We start from the raw sequence: 19,829 nt of genomic DNA, 5'->3' as shown, positions 1-19,829 counted from the left end.
CTACCAGTGGATTCTACCCACATGTTGCATCTTGCAGTATCAGGATATTTTCTATAGACTCCATATATATACGCATCCTTTATAAAATTATGCATTTTAGACAACCCATGCTATCCATTTGTCTAATTTCTTAATGGTACTGGTGCTAATAATAATCCCCCAATACTGCAGCATAGTAATACAGTCCATATAAAAATCTACTAATAGAATGATACAGCTGTAAACATAAACCACAGTGGAGTCCTTCCATTCATTAATTATACATTATGAAGCTATTTTGTTTATACTGTCATTCAGTTTTTCTACAGCTGTGAGTGGACATACAGCTTTTACTGCTGTAAGGCTTTTCACAGTGGAAGAAAGAAGTAACAGAGGCAGAAAACTTAAACGCTTCATCCACAACTATAAATTGAAGACATCTTGCATAATCTGCAGTTTAACATACTCATACTATACAATGTAAGGCATCATGATTATTCTAATTACTGTTTCTTGTGAAGAATGTTGTCACAAAAATTATTCATTTGATGTATATGCATCCACCCTTAAAAAATATGCACATGTAACTTAAGAGTGTTTATAAATTTGGAGCCTTCATCTCCTTCCTCATTCTCTTTTGTTTTGGCCACGCAAATTAAATTATCACCTGGTTCCAAAATAGTTTACTAAAATATGAGCACTATTTTCGAAAAAACAAATGTCCTAGTAATCATCTTTACTACAGGAAAACAGAGTTCACATTCTTTTCTAACTTCAACCATCATTCGAATTATTCTTCTGTATTACAGTGGTGCAGAAACCTTTTAGTGACTATGTGTATGCAAGAGATCAGGAATACTAGATCTTTGGTAAATCAACTCCTGCACTTTCCAATTAATTGCTTTTTACAATATTATTATCTTTTCCTCTATATTAAAGAAGAGTTGAAATGTGGAGAGGAAGATGACCTTAAGTAAAGCTCTGGTCCTGCATCACTTAGTTTTTCTGTGAGTTCTGAGAAGGCCAGTTTGTGTCTGACCACACAAATTGCATGACCACATCCCAAGCAACAACAAAAAACAAACATAGCAAAACTAAAACAAAACAACACAAGAGAATGCCGAAACTCCAACAGCCTATTAAAAAACCTTACTAGAAACGCAGAAATCAAAAGAAGTCACCAGCAACAAATTAAAACGACAAACTTCCCTCAAGATAAAATACCTTCTAGAAAATTTGCTTAGAAACAGAATATCTCAAGTTATGTACTATGAATTATTAATCAGAAATTGCTGGAACTTCTTCCATTAAAGAAGACAGAGTGAAGATAAGGGAGACAATCTGCACAACAGCAGTTAGGTTTTGTCTATCTGTACATGGAAGGAATGAGTTCAGTCCTCCAGCCTGCAACGAACTTGAAAATCTACAGTGAAAACTGGAGAAATGTGTAATATGAGCCCTTACATTAGAAGGATGCATATAGGAGGAAATCTTACATTAGCAGATTTCTCAATGTCTGCAGATACCATCTTCATCTAGCTCTACGCCAAGAAATTAAGGGTTTTTCTTCCTTCAACTATCTTTAAAGATCTCTGATCTGTCTGCCAGAAAAGTAAGTACTGTTTGTGACACAGTATTTTCAACATCACTTGAACTCATTAAGAAGTTGAGGCAGTAACTTTAGTCTATAACATTTTTCTATGTGATATGCATATCCTTACACATACACACATTTCATCTATAGACAGATGAAAATTTATGTGTATATTAAATAATTTATTAGCTCATGAAAAAACACCTGACATCGCTACGGGAATACAATGACAAAGTCAAACAAGTTGAAAGCAATACTATGGTAAGTAGCAACAATAATTCAATCTTTGCACTAAAAACAACCCTGTTTCAGATGTGCTGAAAATTATCAAGTATAAAAAGTTACATCGTAATTATATGACTTGCCCAGTAACATAGGGCTTAGTTTTCATATGAAAGAATAATTATTTTTTAAGTTATGTTGCAAATGTAAATCTCTGATTGGGAATCAACACAAATACATCAAGCAGACAGACTGAAAGATCTAGTCCTAACCACCTACTTTCTGGATAATGAAGATACAGAAAACAATTACATTGCTTCCAGCTTACAAGCATCAAGACAAGTGGAAAACAAAGTATGAACAGTCACTGTTCAAATCTCAGGTGCAAAAGAAAGACGATCTATTAACAGTAAAATACACGCAGGCCTCTTATAAAGCGAGACACCTTTAACTTTTAAACCTTTGGGATCATGCAAGTCACATGTTTGTGAACAGGATTCCTCCTTTCCCAGCCATGTATTAATTATTGCATATATTCCTAAAGATACAAGACAACATATAAGTACCATCCTTCTACTGGTCTTCTAGCAGGCACAGTAAGATTACTCTGGGGCTGTGAAGGGCCTATGTAAGCGTCCCCCTTTGGGGATTCTGTACACAAAGTTTGATGAAAGATCTCCACGTTACCTTCAAGCTGAATCAACTTCCTAAGCTTAGCATTACATTACCCACAAGTTAGTGGCTTTGTATTTATTATAGGAAATACAAAAAGGTTCAAGTGACTACTGTTCTGCAGCCTGAATTCCAGATGCATTACATAAACATGACATACTGCAAAGCTCTTATGCACATTTTTTCCAATCTCAGGACTGCAACTTCAGTTCAAACTCTTTTCCTACAAGTGATTTGTACTACAGCATTCATAAAAATTTCCAAAGTTTAAATAACCATAAAACAGCGTATAAACACAAATGTTATTTCAGATCTTAGCATTGCCTCTGACATTTGTTGATCTTGCTGTCATTTGACAATAGTTGTCTCACACTTTTTCTCCTATACAGTGCACAGAGGAAAAAAAGGAAATCAGCAGACCAGCTAGGCTGTTTCAAAAGGCAAATGAAAAAAACCTTATCACTATAGTCAATTTTGATAATTTTGATGTTTTTCCAAATGATGTAAGTGAAATTTATCGTGTCAAGCTTTTTTTTTCTTTTGCACTGTACTGAAAATGTTTTCTTGTTCTTGTACCAATAATTAAATAAGTACAAAATGCCAAGGCCCTTGACAAATTTTCATTCCTCTTGTATCTTAATGTCATCAAGTGAATCTGAAAGGTTTGAGTTGTTATTTGTAGCATACAATGTAGTATAAAAATAATTTGAACAAGCTGAAACTTCATTTTTAGAACGGTGATAATATGAAGTGCTGGACTGACAGTTTTAAGCCTTCCGTTACTAAGCACGGAGCTCAATAATGCAAGCTTTCTCACTCCACTGATGTGTCTCAGTCACATTCTATATAAAAAAAAAATCTGTTTATGCTCCAAGCATCTTCCTACATTTAGCAAATCTGATCATTTCCCACTGGAGCTGCTGGCTGTGTCAACAGTTTTCTATTGCAGACACAGGGGGGCAGAGGGAGGAACAACCAACTAATACACCTAAAACTTAACAAGACTGACATGAAATTCAAGATACCCGTAATAACCATCTGTGGCAACTCATGGGCTCTCTCAATCCAACCTCTGCTGGTGAATCAATGATCTTAAAGGTCTTTTCCAACCTGAATGATTCTATGATTATGATTATACAACTCTTCGAGCAGCAGTAAGAGCTACCAATGCAAAACTGGTTTGCTGCATTTAATCCTGTATCAATGCATAGTATGTATATCTTCTGTAGCTTTACTCTGACCTTATAAACTACAATAAGTCGATTTAGTTCTGCCTCACTGCTGTACCTTCCCAGTACTGCTAAGATCCATTTACTATTAAAAATCAAGACTTCTGGAACTCTAACAAGACATTCAGAACAAGAAGAACTCATAGAATGTTTAAAATGTTCACAAAAATACAAAGAAAACAGGATGGGTTCAGTGCAAAGCTTCAATACCAAGCAGTTTAAACCCCAAATATGCATATTTTGCTTTAAAAATATCCACAGAAGCATTTCCGTATCATGAAGCAGCCTTTACAAATTGAAACAATACACTGAAACACAGGCTACCCATGTACTTCTACAATTGTGATCATACGTGAAATGATAAAAACTAAGGAAATGCAAACTGCATAAAATGAAACACTATAATAGAGGCACAAACGGTAAAGGGGCAGTCTTAATAAAAGGATTTTTAAAAACAAAACCAAACATAACTAGGTTTTGAGTGCCCCTTCAAGCAGACAATTCTACAACCAGGCAAAGCAAACCTAGCATTAATTCTTTTAATAGCACACATTGATGCAGTTACTATAGCTGCACAGTAAATTAATTTTAAGTATTTTTTTTTTCAAAAATGATATAATAAGTCATTAAAACTCACAAGGGCTCTTCTTAGATACAAATTAATGCTATAAAAATCTCAAGCTCCAAAGGTAATTGTTCCATATTTCACGCTGATAGATGAAGTTCTAAAGCACACTCACTGAAAATTAGTATTAAAAGTTTCTCACATAAGCACACTAATCAGAAATGTCTTCAATTTGAAATTGAAAAAAACAACAAAACAAAACACAAAAAAAGGCTTGCAGGTAGAACTGCAACTATGAAAAAATACTTCAATATTAAATCCAGAATAAGAAGTGGTAATAAAGGAATTCTTATTCTTGGCTTGACAGTACATTAGTGAATGGAGTGGCCTTTTCCAGTTCACTTACGGTGTAGAAGAACTTCTGTCACAGAGCAACAACATCAACTTCAGATGCAACCCCATTATTAGCTTTAGTTAAAGGCAATTTCAGATATGACCACACGGAAGTTTTATCTTTTCTTTTTTTTTTTTTTTTTTTTTTTTTTTCCCCAAAAATAATGTTCTTCCTACACCCCCCCCCCCCCCCCCCAATTTGTTAATCGGGTTACATGAAAGCCTCAAGCAATCATACAAATTGGAAAAAAGCTTGAATCTCTATGTATTAGAATCCCACTTCTATCAGATAAAAGTCACATGTAAACAACTATTTGATTTTTCTGGTTGATGGTGATCCTTCAATTTAAGAGGTCTCTGGAAAGAAGGAAATGACAATCTGGAACATGGACATCTTAGTCTTATTTCTGTTCTATGAAAAAAGTATACATTTAACACTATAACAGAATTACACATTCATCAAAAAAATGTACTCATAACACGTTTCTAGTAAAAAAATTTTGGCTGAACTAATTTCTAATTTCTAATGCCCAAGCTAAAAGACAAAAACCAGTGTATGAATGCAAAGGAAATTAATTGACAGTATAACACAAACGCTTCCATTATAAGGCTATGCCTTTTTGTTTTGGTACCAGCAGTATGAAACATTTGGCAAGAGAGGAAAAAAAATATATCTTCTGAGACCAACAATAAATTCCTGAGACAAAGCTACACACACCTGTTGCCATGTGGCTTTTTGCAAAAGCCACACTGCTTGTTGGGCACCCAAACATATTTGCTTTCATTAGCAGAGCTATGTTCCAAGCCTTCACGTTTAACAGTTGAAATGTTATCTGGAATGAACAATGGAGGCTCATCAAGTGAAAGACTTTTGCTACTTCTTCTCTGGCGAGGTTGGAGGTTCTTATCAAATCTTTTTGATTTGTTTTTTTCTTTATCATCCTCCTTCAGATGTTCTACAACAGGAGGATCTTTTGTCTCTGCCTCTTCCTTTGTGGAGCTATTTGTTTTCAGCACAGCTGCAATTTGGTGTTTCTGACCCTGGGCTTGCTTCTGACTAAGATTTGAAACATGCCCTGATAACGAGTGCATGGAGTGGTGGGTATCTTTAGAACAGCTCTGATGAGTAGGAGATTTCTCACTTGCTCTTTGAACGGATGACTTCTGTACTTGCCCAGAAGCCTGGCCTCGGGGTATTTTCTTCAGCGTTGTATTGGTCTGCTTTTTTATGGTCACCCCTGAAACACAGGTCTTTGCTTTTAAACCCAGATCGGACTGTTTCTTCCTAATTTTAACTGGGTTATTTGGATGCTGATGACTCTCTTGCTCATCTGCATTCCGCTTCAAACTTACTGAAGATGGACTGTGAAGACCTGAAACAGTAAGACCAGCTCTTGTTCTTGAACGCATTTCTTGCTGCAGTGTACCCGATTTCTGTCGAGTACTTGCAGTCAGATTTTGCTTATTCTGTATCATAGATTTACTATGCCCAGGCCTAACGTTCTTTTCACACTTTGATGAAATGCAAGCTTGTTTATCGTCATTCTGAAATTTTGATGTCTCAGGGCCTTCTACTTTAGTACTGCTGATCTGGTGCTGTACATCTTGGCTTGTTTGGCTAAGAACACTGCTTTCTAAAATGCTATTTCCTGGGTCAGCAGAAGTAAAATCTTTGTTTTTTAAGTCTTTATTATCAAACTCTGGACTGTCCAATAGTTTCTCAAAAGAAGTTACAGTTTTCTCCACTCCCTTATCACCATATACACATTCTGTTATGCATTCCTTTACTGACAATTTATTTTCATCAGAAACTTCCACACTGTGGGAACCTAAACCACTATCAACCCCTTCTACAGAGCTGGACAAATTTGAAAAGGTGTCACAAATTTCACTTGGATTCACGCAAGCACTAGATGGATCATCAACTTTTCCAGCTACCCCACTCAGATCATGCTCTTCTGTTTTCTTCTCTAATTCTTCTGTTTTATTTTCAGTCTTTTCTGAAGAAGTTTCAGAGCCTGTTGAACCAATCACATCATTTGCCTCATTTTTAACTGCAGTAGTTTCACTAGCGGCAGATACCGAACAAACTGACTCAACATTCTCAGATTCAGTCTTTGTTGCAACCTCTGTTATTTCCTTTGTTTCTCCAGGAGAATTAGAACAGGCTCCTGCTAAATTAGCACAACTTAACTCTTGGGATGTTTCCTCAACTTTTGCTTGCTCAAGGGTTTCAGCCTTTATTTCATTCACCTCTTCAGGACCAGGAAGACTTTTTGTATTACTTTGGGATGCTGTTACTGCTGCTGACGTTCCTTCTGTCTGTCCCGATCGTCTTGTACTACGCCTAACTTCTTTAGGCTGCTCTGTTTTCAAGGGTGCAGCAACATCTGTCTCTTTAGCTGGACTTCTCTCTTGTTTCTGTCCTGATTTTGGAGCAGATCCACTTTTTACAGATGATTTCTTGGTATTAACAACAGGTGCAACATTTGAACGCTTGGCTAGTGTGCTCTGTCGCAAACTCCGCACTGGTTCTAGGAAGGGGGAAAAAAAAAAGAAAAAGTCTTAGCTATACTGCATCCTCCTTTTTTGCAAATACAAGACTTACCTAGAACAGAACTGATTCAGGCTGATTTAGCTTACTGGACATGAAGACTTAAAACGTAGTTGTTTACTGAACTTAAGAGAAAAAAAAACCACAAAAAAACCCAACACACACACACACTCCCTCCAAAAACAAAACAAACAAACAAAAAAAAAAACAACAAATCCAGCTATCTACTTTAAAAGTTATAAATTACTTGCATTTCAATTTTACACTGCCACAGATGGGTTGTAAAAACTCATTATTCCAACGGCTATGAAAGTTCTGAATAGTATGTATAAAATAGAAGTGATAATAAAAAATACAATCAAAACCCACTTTACTTTTCTACCACTCAAATTTTCCTACCTCAGGTAAAAATTGCACAAGTTATATTGTCATTAGAAGTATAGCTATGAAGCTTACAAAGCTTTTAGAAAACATAGTATATAATCTGAGATACAGTCACATTCTCACTAAATGACATTTCTTACATTTTTTAAACTAAAATTTGAAACCATTCCAGTGCCTTTTTAAAAAGCATATTCATCAGCTTCGTACCACAGGCCCTTATTTAAATTCTGCCTGCCTTATTAAGTAATTTTATCTTTTTAACTCAGCTTACTCTAAAGGGGGAAAAAGCAGAGCTGTCAATGACACCCCCAGTTTAACAAGTTAGAAAAACCCTAACCATAATCAATTAGCTACCACACAGAATTTAAATATTTGACTAAAATACATATTAAGCATATTGAAATATTTTGATGAAAGACTTTAGGATGGCAATTACTATAACCTAATTTAAAACAAAAAGAAAATACACAAAAATAAATTGATTTCAAATTTTAATTTGAAATAAAGAGACATGCTAACTTAACATTCCAATGCCGTTTGCAAATCCACTATGTTTTTGTTGGTGAAGAACTAAGTGCTAATCCGATGCAGGTAAAGGGATCAAAATCTCAAAAATTAGTTTAAGGACCACAGCCTGTAAGGAAGCCATCAAACATTTATCAGAGAGGAATTAAAATTCAGTAGTCCCCTATGGATGCTGACTTCTAGCTGCAGTGTATAAAAAAGGAAGTGTCTGTACTTGAATTCACACAACCTAACAACAGAGCTTTACTTTCAGTTTATAAACTGGGGGTGAGGGGTGGGTGGAATTATAAAAATGTAATTTACTTCAAATGTGCAAACTACACCATCTATTGAATGATCACCTTGTGCCATTAAACGTGGTGATTTTCTTGGTGATGTGACTGATGTTTCTTCACAACGGCTCCTCAAATTCCTGTTAGGTAATACAAGTTCATCATCATCAATGGTGTCGTTTCCACTCTCTTTAACTCCTCCTTCATCCATAATATCATCAAGACCAACAACTGGAAAAAACAAACAAACAATACAGAGCCTAAAACTTAAAATGATCAAAAAATGTTGCAGCTGTAATGCTGAACAAGACAGGGGAAGAGACAGGGAAAAATAAATTGGCCATCTAAAAACAAACAAAAGGGGGGAAAAATGAAGAAAGGCAAGACAGAAAATTCCCATGTGAGGCAGTTTCAGTGTAGAAGAAGCTATCACCCAAAGCTTAAAATTTCTGTAGATAGTCCTTACAGCTTTTTGGTGGACTCACATTTTTATTGTTTTTTTGCCACAGGAAGGTCCCCAGTCTTAGAGGATCAGCTGTCCCTCACTGTCCCTTCCCACCTAAGAAAAAGTGAAGAAAGGTAAACAGCAGAAAGAGCTGATCCAGAAGTGCAGAGTTTAAAATCACAGTTTTCTCACAGGATACAATTTTAAAACTCTAAGTCCCACCCAACATCACATATTTGCATCTGCAGCCCCTTTTGGGAAGAACACTGAGCGCAGCATGCACTAGTCTCCCAGGAGAGTCAGAGAACATTGTTGAATTCCTATCCTCCACCAACCTGAGAAGGATCCCAGAGGTTGCTCCTGAAAATAGGTTTCCTAAAAGGCAGTCAGGCCACTGCACCAGCAATTCTCCTCACTTTCTCTAAGTTTGGTTCTGCAATGGTAGCCTCTCCTATCCCAAGACCCTACGTGTGATTAATGAATCCTGGTCCCTGTGGGATGCAAAATTTGTGAGATCAAGCCAAACACCCAACTGATTTTACAAAACATGTAGGAGGGTCTGACAAATACAACACAGACTCCAAACAAATGACTATGCCTACTTTTCACTATTCAGGCACCCACCTACCTACCTAGAAGTACTTTTAAAATAAACCAACTTACATGAAAGAATTAAGATATCTAAAAATTTCTAACAATTGCTTATTAAAATGTATTAATTTAAATAAGTTTTATCTTAGAAATCAAAATAAGAAGTTAATAGAAATCCAAAATTGTTAGAATTTTTAGACAGCCTCAGAAAACCTGTCAATTCCTGCTCCTTTTCAAGTCTGATGCTACTGCAAGTTAAAAAAAAAAAAAATCAGGCTTTTGTAAAGACACTACAATAATGAGCATACTTTTAAAATTACAAAAAATGGAAGTTGTAAAATACTGCTAAAGCCAAAGAGTGAAGAATAATCAAGTCTATCAAGACAGTAATTCAATCCACAACCACCTGTCACGAAGAATTTAGAAAGAAAAAAACCACAAACATAACCAAGCAACCTGTTAATTTTGAAGTTCAAGTATTAGAAAGATTTTAAACAGCCTCTTAAGGAAGGCTGACCTTGGCACCAGGTAATCAGACACTGGACTTTCATACTTAGATTGCTACCAGAAGCTAAAAGCTAGGAGTTTCCTGAGCTGACAATTTATCTTTTTTTACTCATTTATTTTAACCATAATTTTAGTTACTGCATCGTATACATCAGTTCACAGGAAAGGTGTGTTTCCAGAAATTACTGGCCACTTTTGCTTTCCAGCCCACATGGCAACCTTTATGCCTGTGAGTGTGTACATATATACACAGACAGCAGACACAAGCTGCAAAAGACAGATAATGCTGGTCTTACTCCACTCATCCAAATGTTTCTTAATCACTTATTTGCTACAAGCTACATACTGGGGAAAACAACACAATGGCAAAAAGATGGCATTGTAACTGCCTTGTTATTTTCCCCTAAGTATCTAATACTGGTCACTGTCCAAGATGGAAAGCTGAACGAGATGGACCCTCACCCTTACTCTGGCTGCCCATTCTCATGTTCTCAAAGACTATGTCCTCCTGACAGCTCTGCACTTTGGTATTAGTGTTCTCACTGAAAAGTCTTCCTACAAACTGTGGAACTGGTATTCAGGAACAGGCTGTGACAAAAGAGACTCCTTTCAGACCCTCTCCCGCTTCTTCAGTGTAGATCTAAACTACCAAGCTACTGAAAAGATGACAAATAACAACTACTTGGACAACTTCTGAAACAGCTCTGGAGCAGATTTCAGGGCTGCCATTAGAGCCTTGGGTTTTACTATGTTTGTGCTCAAGTTATTGAATTTATACAGCCTCCTTTATTAATAACAAAAGGGACACATTCAGTCTACTATTGACAGACAGTTTGAAATATTAGAATTAAAGTATTTTCATACTTACAAGACTCTGTGCTGTAGCTTTAATTTTACAGAGGAATTTGAAGCACAGAATCTTGCTAATTTCAAACCACCTGAGCTATAACTCGGCTAGTACAGCCCCATGAGGCCCCTGGATGAGGACCATTCGACACAGACCCTGCTGGGAAGAGAAAAAGTGACAGAGAATAGTAATAGGTACAGAGGAGACTAGGAAATTAAATTATGAAAGAGAAGGGGAGGTAGAGAAACCGCATTGGGAAAAGTAAACCCAAAAAAGCAAAACCAGAAAGAACTAAAGAGATTAGGTGATCTTAATAACAAATATCTAAAGATTACATCAGTAATAAATATAAAACTCAAGGCTGAAGGATAAAGAAAAAAAAACAAAAATAAAGAAAAACACATATCAGAATAGATAAAGTTGTATACCAGTGTAAAACTGAACAAGCTGCAAATAAGGAAAATAAGAGTCACGTTCAACATATACTGGAAGAGGTACACTGGCCTTCAAATTAATATTTAGCCTCTCCACTACTTGTATTTAAATTTCCACACTACTGTGCTATGCTACCGACTTATTTTTATATATGTTATACAATAGTAGAATAACACACAGTAAAAATAGTTTAATTGTAAATGTAAAGTACAGTATTCCATGTCTTTAAAAAAAGCATGACTTTCTTAATTCTTCAGCAATGTAAAACTGAGGAAAACAAGCCTTACTTGCTGGCGGAAGAGGAGGGAAGGAGAAGAAAATACTTCTAAAACATCATCAAAATCTTTGACATTTGTAAATCTTTATTAACATATGTCTTCCCTTGATTATCATCAGGCAAAATTAGACAGAAATATTCAGGGTTTTGACACACTGGGCAAGTTAAACCTCAAGTGCAGAGAAATTTATTTTCTGTAGGCATTAGCCCTGATTTTCTTTTTCTTTGCTAACCACACATTGTAAGTGCTATGTCCCACATGAATCATACTAACAGCAGGACTGAGCAAGTCCATGGCAGATTCCATATTTTACTTCTACAAGCATCACAAATTACATGGGAATGGTTGAACATTTTAGAATTTCTGCTATGTTATATGTGGATGATAACAAAGAAACCTAACATCATACTTCAATGAAAAGAACAGTAACAGTCTAAAGCAGTAACTAACATGTCAGTAAGCCTTAAGAAGAGCCAATAAACTCTAAGAAAGCAATTAAACTTACACATTGATACTGAAAAATATCATGAAGTCTCAAGACTGTAAATGAAGATAGTATAGTTTATATGAAAACCTTTTTCCTAGTAACATTTGTGATACATATGCTCAGGAAACAGAATTTAAAGTGTTCTTTGTTAGAAAAAATATTTTCAAGAGAAATTAGGTCACTGATGGTATAACTTACATAAGAAAACACCAAATTCAAACTGTTTTACAGATGTTTTCCTGTAAGCCTGTAACCTGCTTAACTGCAAATTTGCCTGAGAGTACCTTGTAGTGACTGCCCAGTGCAAGAAAAGAATCATACTAAGTACCATGTGAAATACTAACTAAACATTTACTCCCATTCTCCACTAAACTCTTACACTGTAAAGCAGGAATTTTACTGTCTTTAGAGTAAAAACATATGAAAATCAATTAGGATTAACAAACAATACAGCATGTATCTTAACAGAGGACTGAATCCCCATTTTAAGAAAAGATGGATTTACATCACAGGCCCACTGATTTATGGTTCTTTAGTCGCAGGAGCCTGTTACTTTGGAAATCAAAGAGTAGTAGAGCACAAATTTCAAAAACAAAGTAAAACCACACCATCATCCCAAGCACATTAAATCAAATTGCTATTTTATTAAGAAAAGAGCCTTTACATGAGCTCTGTGATTTGTAAATATATAAACTGCCTTGCAAATCCTACTACAGATCCAGGTTCTCTCCATCTATAATATTGAGCCAAAGGAATAAATAACTAAAGTCTTCAGGAGGATCTAAAATGGGGAAAACTGGTTGCTTGTTATCTACAAACAGAAAAGCATGAAAAAAAGCATAAAAAAAAAAGTCTAGGTTCACAATACATACATTTCATACACGGAAGTTACTATCTTTGTCACAAGACACTGTGCAACTGTTCACATGGACAGCTTGGAGGAAGGATGGCATGAAGTAGTAAGAAAACTGAGAGAAACAACTGTATACCCAATTTTGGGTTGCAGTCTGAAGGTTACAGTCAGAATTACTTCACATGCAGGAGGAAAAATACATGTACATTTGGCTTTATTGAAAAGAGCCTGAAATGGCTAACCCTGCCAAACAGAACACTATGTGTAGTCAGAACAATTGGTTTGACTCTAAAGCAGGGGTCCTCGAACTACGGCCCACGGGCCAGATGCGGCCCTCCAGGGTCCTCAATCCGGCCCCCGGTATTTACAGAACCCCACCACCACCACCACCAGGGTTTGGGGGGGGAAACCAAGCAGCCGCAGATGACCTCCTGCTACTTCATCCCAGCGCCGGCCCTCTGCTTAAAAAGTCTGAGAACCCCTGCTCTAAAGATTCAATAGCTGATCATCATTTCAGCAGAGGTAGTGCTGCTTTCAACAGTACTCATGAGAACACAGGCTGAAACTAGAAAGAACAGACTGCACTTGGGGGAAAACACTTTCCCAGCAGCAATCCAAAGGGACAGGAAAAAAGAGGGCAATTAAAGAGATGTCCCTAACAGCCTTTGTACACTCTCATTGGGTCAGTCTTCCTCATCATTTATGAAAAATATCTGATTTTGATAAACATATCCAATAAACTAAATAGGTTCAAAGTTTGATTTTATTATGAAATCCAGAAATATCTCCAGATGATATGAAATTCAAATTCCATTCCCTCTATTACTTGTATAATAAATCAAACTGCCCCAGCAAATGACATCCTGAAGAGCTACAGAATTCATGGTAGCTGAGAAATACCAATTTAGTGTGAATGCTGGTTATTTCCTTCACTGGCATGTGACCAGTCTGACCTTCTATGCTCTAAAGCTTATAAAATTAGCTGATAAACTTCCAGCATGTCTTCCAGCAAGAAATAACAGAACAAAGTAGAAAACTTATCACTAGAGTACCATCCAAAGTGGGAAAAAGGTGTTGCTCTCAAGTGTTATGTCCTATCTTAAACTCCACCGTTTCCATTTCTGATCAAAGAATTGCTCACAAAGGGGGGAAGCAACCCCAAACCCACATATCCACACCCACCTACACCACCTAAACATTAAAGACACCCAAGAGCTGTTCTACATAAACTGCTCTCCTGTGTTGGTCACTCAGTTCTTGGAAGAATAGTCACCTGACCACACCAATGAACAGAAGCACGCAGACCCCTAAAACTTGATATGGGGCACTCCTAATGGTTTTAACAACTTGGGTTTCATTTAACTCTCGAAGGTCTCATTTTGTCAAATTCTGTCCTCTTAAATGGCAAAGCAAGCAGTTGTATCAATTTCCACTATCGACACTAGGTCTTTCTGCTAATACCTACCTCAGGACAGTAAAAGGCCTCCATTATTACCAAGCTCCTACGAGCTGCAATGAATAATAAGACCTGTGCATGGCTTGTACTAATCCAAAACTTCCTAACTGTGCTATAAGAGCAGCAATTTGCTCAGACTCCACAAACCAGCAACTCAACTATCTTTACAGTTAGTAGTCACTCTTCACAAATGCATCCTAAAAGGATTTCAGCACAACATCTGTAATTTGACCCATACTCTTTTCAGCTTCCAAGCGGGTCATAAAAAGTTACTTCTACCTCTGCTCAAACCCATTATCAGGATCGCCTGAAGAATCCTGTCTTCTCTAAACATGTAACTGTTCAACCAAAGCTAAGCAAGACAACCCTATTCTATTACTCAGTGGCAATCACAGAGCAAGCTCAGAGTAGACAAAGACCAATCATGTCACCTAGCTGAAGAAACTATTTAGATTCAGCACAAACCAAACTCAGGCCGTGAGTGAGTCTGTGAACAAGACGTGAACATGAGACTGCTTCACTGGTACAGATACAGTTCTTCCTATGAACAGACAGGCAACAGACAGCTATTCTCATGCTCCTTGCTATTTCTCATACACCAGTACTGCTGACAATAAGATGTTCAGCACAGGAAAGACATGGACCTGTTGCAGCAGGTCCAAAGGAGGGCCACTAAAGTTATCAAGAGGGACGGAACACCTCTCCTATGAAGAAAGGCTGAGAGGGTTGGAGTTGTTCGTCCCGGAGAAGAAAAGGCTCCAGGGAGATTTTTTTGCGGCCTTTCAACACTTAAACAAGGCTTATAAAAAAAGATGGGGACAGACTTTTTAGCAGGGTCTGTTGCAATAGGACAAGGAGTAATGGTTTTAAACTAAAAAAGTGTAGATTCAAACTAGACAGAAGGAAAAAAAATTTACAATGAGAACGGTGACACACTGGAACAAGTTTCCCAGAGAGGTGGTGGATGCTCCATCCCTGGAAACATTCAAAGTCAGGTTGGATGGGGCTCTGAGAAATCTGACTGAGCTGAAGATGTCCCTGCTCACTGCAGTGGGGTTGGACTACATGACCTTTAAAGGTCCCTTCCAAACCAAACAATTCTATGATTCTATGCTACCATCCTCCCCAAGAGAAGCATTTATAATCCAATTTACAAAGCTTGCATTTTCTGGATAGATGCCTCTAACAAGCAATGACTGGAAATCAAACTTCAACTCACAAAAATCTACGTGTTTCTGCCTTATAAACAAGTACTTGAACTGTTCAAAGGACATAAAACTGACTGCCTACCAGTATCCATCCCATACAGTCAAATTATTAGTAATACACCATAAAAAAGGCTTAGTATTAACAAAAAGCTTAGTTCATGTTGAATGATGTGCAATACAAACCTTAAAGCTGAGCAACACAGATGCAATGTCGATTAGTAATAACACTGGGTTGGGCATTATTTACAGGCCTAGCAAGAACTAATGTCAGTGCAGCAGTAAGAAAAAGAGCAGCAAACCCACACTCAAAACCAACTTAAGTGCAAGAAAGAATGGGTTCATAGATAAAAAGGCCTGATCTCCAAAGTAAGCAAGAGAAAATGTTGTCACAATCCTGAGAAATCTGGTATGTGAGTAAGCAGGCCTGAAAAAAGCCTTTCTCAGAAGCTTCCGCCACTTACGTGTACTCAGGTTCACGCAATAAATTTCTTATTTAGAACAGGGTGCAAGTTCTTTAGGTTGAATACATATAAAGATAGTATCTTTATATATGTATCAAGATAGTATCAAGATAGTATCTTGATGCATAGGCTTACAAATACTCTTGAACTCTGCTCAGACCAGGCCTTCAAAGTAGTATCAGTGAGCCATGCCTTCTGCTCCTCCATTTTCTCTGAGACCTAATACCATTTTAGCCAAATCACCTCCTCAGTCCAACTATTTTCACTTGTATCTCTTCAGCTTGCTCACAACAATCAAATAAGCTGTAGCATGAAATCTTTACCACTTTGAAAACTGGACAGGACCTGGTTTCTGCTAGGACAGAGTTAATTTTTTTCTTAGTAGCTGGTGCAGTGCTGTGTTTTGGATTTGGTGTAATAACAATGCTGACAGCACACGGATGGTTTTGGTTGTTGCTGGGTGATGGTTATAAGTTAACAAGGACTTCTCGGTTTCTTGGGCCCTGCCAGCATGAGGGCTGGAGGGGCATGGGGAAACTGGGAGGGGACACAGCCAGAACAGCTGACCCCAACTAGCTACAGGGGTATTTCATACCATATGACATTGTGCTGAGCATATATAAGGTGGAAGAAGGAGGAGGAAGGGGGGACATTCGGACTTAAAGTGTTTGTCTTCCCGAGTAACCGTTACACATGCTGGAGCCCTGCTTTCCTGGGGATGGCTGAACACCTGCCTGCCCATGGGAAGTAGTGAATGCACTCCTTGCTTTGCTTCGCTTGCGTCTGTGGCTTTTGCTTTACCTATTAAACTGTCTTTATCTCAACCCAGGAGTTTTCATAGTTTTACTCTTTCAATCCTCTCTCCCATCCCACTGTGGGGGGAGTGACTGAGCAGCTGTATGGGGCTTAGTCGCCAGCCACGATTAAACCACAACCAATGTTCCAGTTATTCATGGAGCAGCAAACATGATAAATCTGTCCTTTGCTGACTCTCTGAACTAATTTTCACAAGCATTTTGCTCCTTTTCTTAAACTGTTATGTGGTCTAGGCATGGGTTATGCAAAATACTGTTTGAAGGTCTAAAATAAATTGTGCTAAATAAATTTGTGCCTCTGGAAAAAATGAACTCTTTTCCTCAGGAATGAAATCAAGAGTGTAAGAAAAACCACCGTCTACCATTTCAGTACTTCCTAGGTCTTGCCCTGCTCAACATAAATAGATAACAAGTGTACCTAAACCTAGTAAAACCTTACTGAAAATATATTTTCCTAGGTACACTTCTAACCCTAGTGAAAGTTTAAGTGAAGAGCCAATAACTACCCATTCTGTTACCATACTGCTTAATGCACTACAGAATAAATTCACAGTGAGATCCTACTCAGGATCAGAATACAGCAAACCATCATTCTATATGGCACACCAACAGTGTAACTCTAAGGATGTAATTACAGTAAGTTTTGTGGGGAGAGTTATGCTTTTTTCTCTTTTCTTAGACAGACTGATGTTGGGGTAGAGATGAGCTTTCACACATACTGTCTGGAAAAAACAGTATGGGTAATTCTTACCAAGGGTACTATCATCTTGCACGACTCACTACATTCTTACCAGCAGACTATGTAAACTGTGTTAGATCACCAACAGTCTCAGACAGATCAAATAAATCACAAGCTATATCGAGTACTCAAGGAATAAAGACAAGCAAAGTAACTTTGCTTCTAATTGATAATTGTTTTTCTCAACTAAAAAACTATAAATACGTACTGCAGTCCTACCATCATCCAGGATAAGGACAGTTCTTATTAAGATCTATAAAGAACAAGCAACACCAAAAATATTTCATGTGCTTTTGGATACCTACTATATTAATTCCAAATTGCATGTTTTAATTTACTTACTGAAGCATGGCTCTGCTCTTGCTTTCTGATTTTAAAACAAAACATTAAACTCATGATCTCAGCATAAATACAATTAGTTTTTATTCCCTTAGTCTGCAGACAACCTGAAATAGTAGCCCCAAGTAAATGACTTAGCTCACTTATTTTAATAGACGTTAAAAATTAACTGTCATTTTTTAACTATCAATAGTACGAATTATTGCACTGCTGATCACTTTTCAGAAGAAGTATATGCCAAAAAGCCCCCAAAAGTCTCCCTGTAACTTTTAAAATATCCAGTTGTACCCTATGAGTTAATTCAAAAATTTCAGATGCAGTATAGGTTTACTGAATGATGCACAGGATGCAGTGTGAAACAAGAATCTGCACCACCGTTTTACTGGAAATATGGAGAAAATTTAGAGGAGGAATTTAGTTTAGCTGTGTACACTGTACAGCTTTACGCACATTAAGAGCAATGTTTTTTGTTTTGTGGGATCCAGACAAAAATGTGTAAGGATACAGACTAAAGCAAGAATAAAGAAAAACATTAAGGATGGCCTCAAATAATGTTTCACTAAAGCGGTAAAAAGATCAAATATCTTGTTTTGGCTTTGTAGTTCACATTTTTATCACGTCACTCAGTATCACCTTCGATTTATGATTTTCCATATTGTAAGACCACTTAATTTACTGAAGGTGAAAATTTAGTCTGTTAGTAGAAACAAAATACACATTGTATTAGGAAAGTGGTAGGATTTTCAATGTTCATAAAGTTCATTAAAAAAAATAATGATATAATCAAAGTTATTTGCATTACAACACTTTTTCAGTAATGAAGCTAAAAGATTTATTATTAACTTCAAGTGAAATAAAAAAAAAAATTAAGCACAGGGTATATCTTTGGCTCTTACATCAAATTCAGTGTAATTATTCCAACTACTCATCAATATAAATAATTTTAGGGACTGGATCACCTTTTTTGTTATCTTCCAAAACTATTCCACAACCCCTAAGATTATTTTTTATTTAAAACTCTGCTCTAAATTGGTTCCAAAGTAGGTGTTTCCAAACAGCAACAAAATTGTATTAAGATTCCAAGGTTTTGTTTGAAGCCAACCAAAGCAAAACGTCTAGAATCTGGTATCAGCTCAGTAGCAGGAAGGCCTAGCGCTAACAGAATAACCCTGAGGTCAGAGCAGTCATTTGTGCAACTCTCATGCTTCTGTTGCTATTGCAGAATACTACATTTCTTGAAGACAACTAGCAACTTCACTGATGAGGCACAGCACTTACACTAAACAAATCACACCTTCAATTGGGAATAATTTGCAAGTACTCAAGACAAAGTCTAAATTACTTCTGATCCAGATTAGAAGCCTTCCTCTACTGTTATGCAACAAAGTTAAAAAGAACTGCACAGTTTACATGCCAGGCATGCAAGCAGTGCAACAAAAAGGGCAGGAAGGAGACAGAAACCCCAAATTATTATTTCTACATTACAAAAAAGGGTTGGTACTAGAGTATAACTGTATTTTAAATTGTAATCTTAAAAAATCGTAAGATTTACCTGTTGAACAAGGCATCTGGAAATTGGGATCATTGCTATCCAAAACAGGCAAACAGAACTGGGCACTTGCAGATCCTAGCATAGGATCCTTATCGCTGAGCATGTTCTTCAGCGAATCCTCTAAGACATTTTGACTTGTACTAAAATCCTCACAGACTTCATTCTCCAGGTTGGATCCTAGAAATAGGGCATCATCTAAGTGTTCAGTAGGAATTAAATGGTTAAATGTATCAACTATATCCATGAAGACTCCTGTGTGTCTTTCAGCCCTATAGAAAGACAAGAAAAATACCATAAGAAAATAAGCTACAAATTGTAAAACACCTAAGAAACCAGCAAATTTTTGGCTGTTCTGTTTTATAAAGAATGCTTAAGGTATTTTAGAATTGTAACCAAAAAAAAAAAAAAAAAAAACCCACACCTGCTT

At 36.9% G+C, this 19,829-nt stretch overlaps 1 protein-coding gene across 6 annotated transcripts in view; it reads right to left on the bottom strand.

Annotated features, from left to right (window-relative positions):
* Positions 1–19,829, bottom strand: part of PHF3 (PHD finger protein 3) — a 57,536-nt gene that overhangs the window by 23,942 nt on the left and 13,765 nt on the right. For 2 of the 6 annotated variants that reach the window (XM_055810466.1, XM_055810463.1), the window contains exons 2-3: positions 8,459–8,620; positions 5,373–7,188 (exon numbers count right to left, since the gene is read on the bottom strand). In XM_055810466.1, the coding sequence (XP_055666441.1) occupies positions 5,373–7,188; positions 8,459–8,600 (1,958 nt within the window). In that variant the 5' untranslated portion in view covers positions 8,601–8,620. Of the gene's footprint in view, positions 1–5,372; positions 7,189–8,458; positions 8,621–8,874; positions 8,949–9,169; positions 9,189–19,402; positions 19,672–19,829 lie in introns of those variants that run through there. The other 4 variants (XM_013299765.3, XM_027787809.2, XM_055810462.1 and 1 more) reach the window with 4 other exon arrangements.

The sequence above is a fragment of the Falco peregrinus genome, chromosome 7 (assembly GCF_023634155.1).
Source record: "Falco peregrinus isolate bFalPer1 chromosome 7, bFalPer1.pri, whole genome shotgun sequence".
NCBI lineage: Eukaryota > Metazoa > Chordata > Aves > Falconiformes > Falconidae > Falco > Falco peregrinus.
The sequence above is the reverse complement of the archived record's forward strand: the minus strand, read 5'-3'. Positions and strand labels throughout refer to the sequence as shown.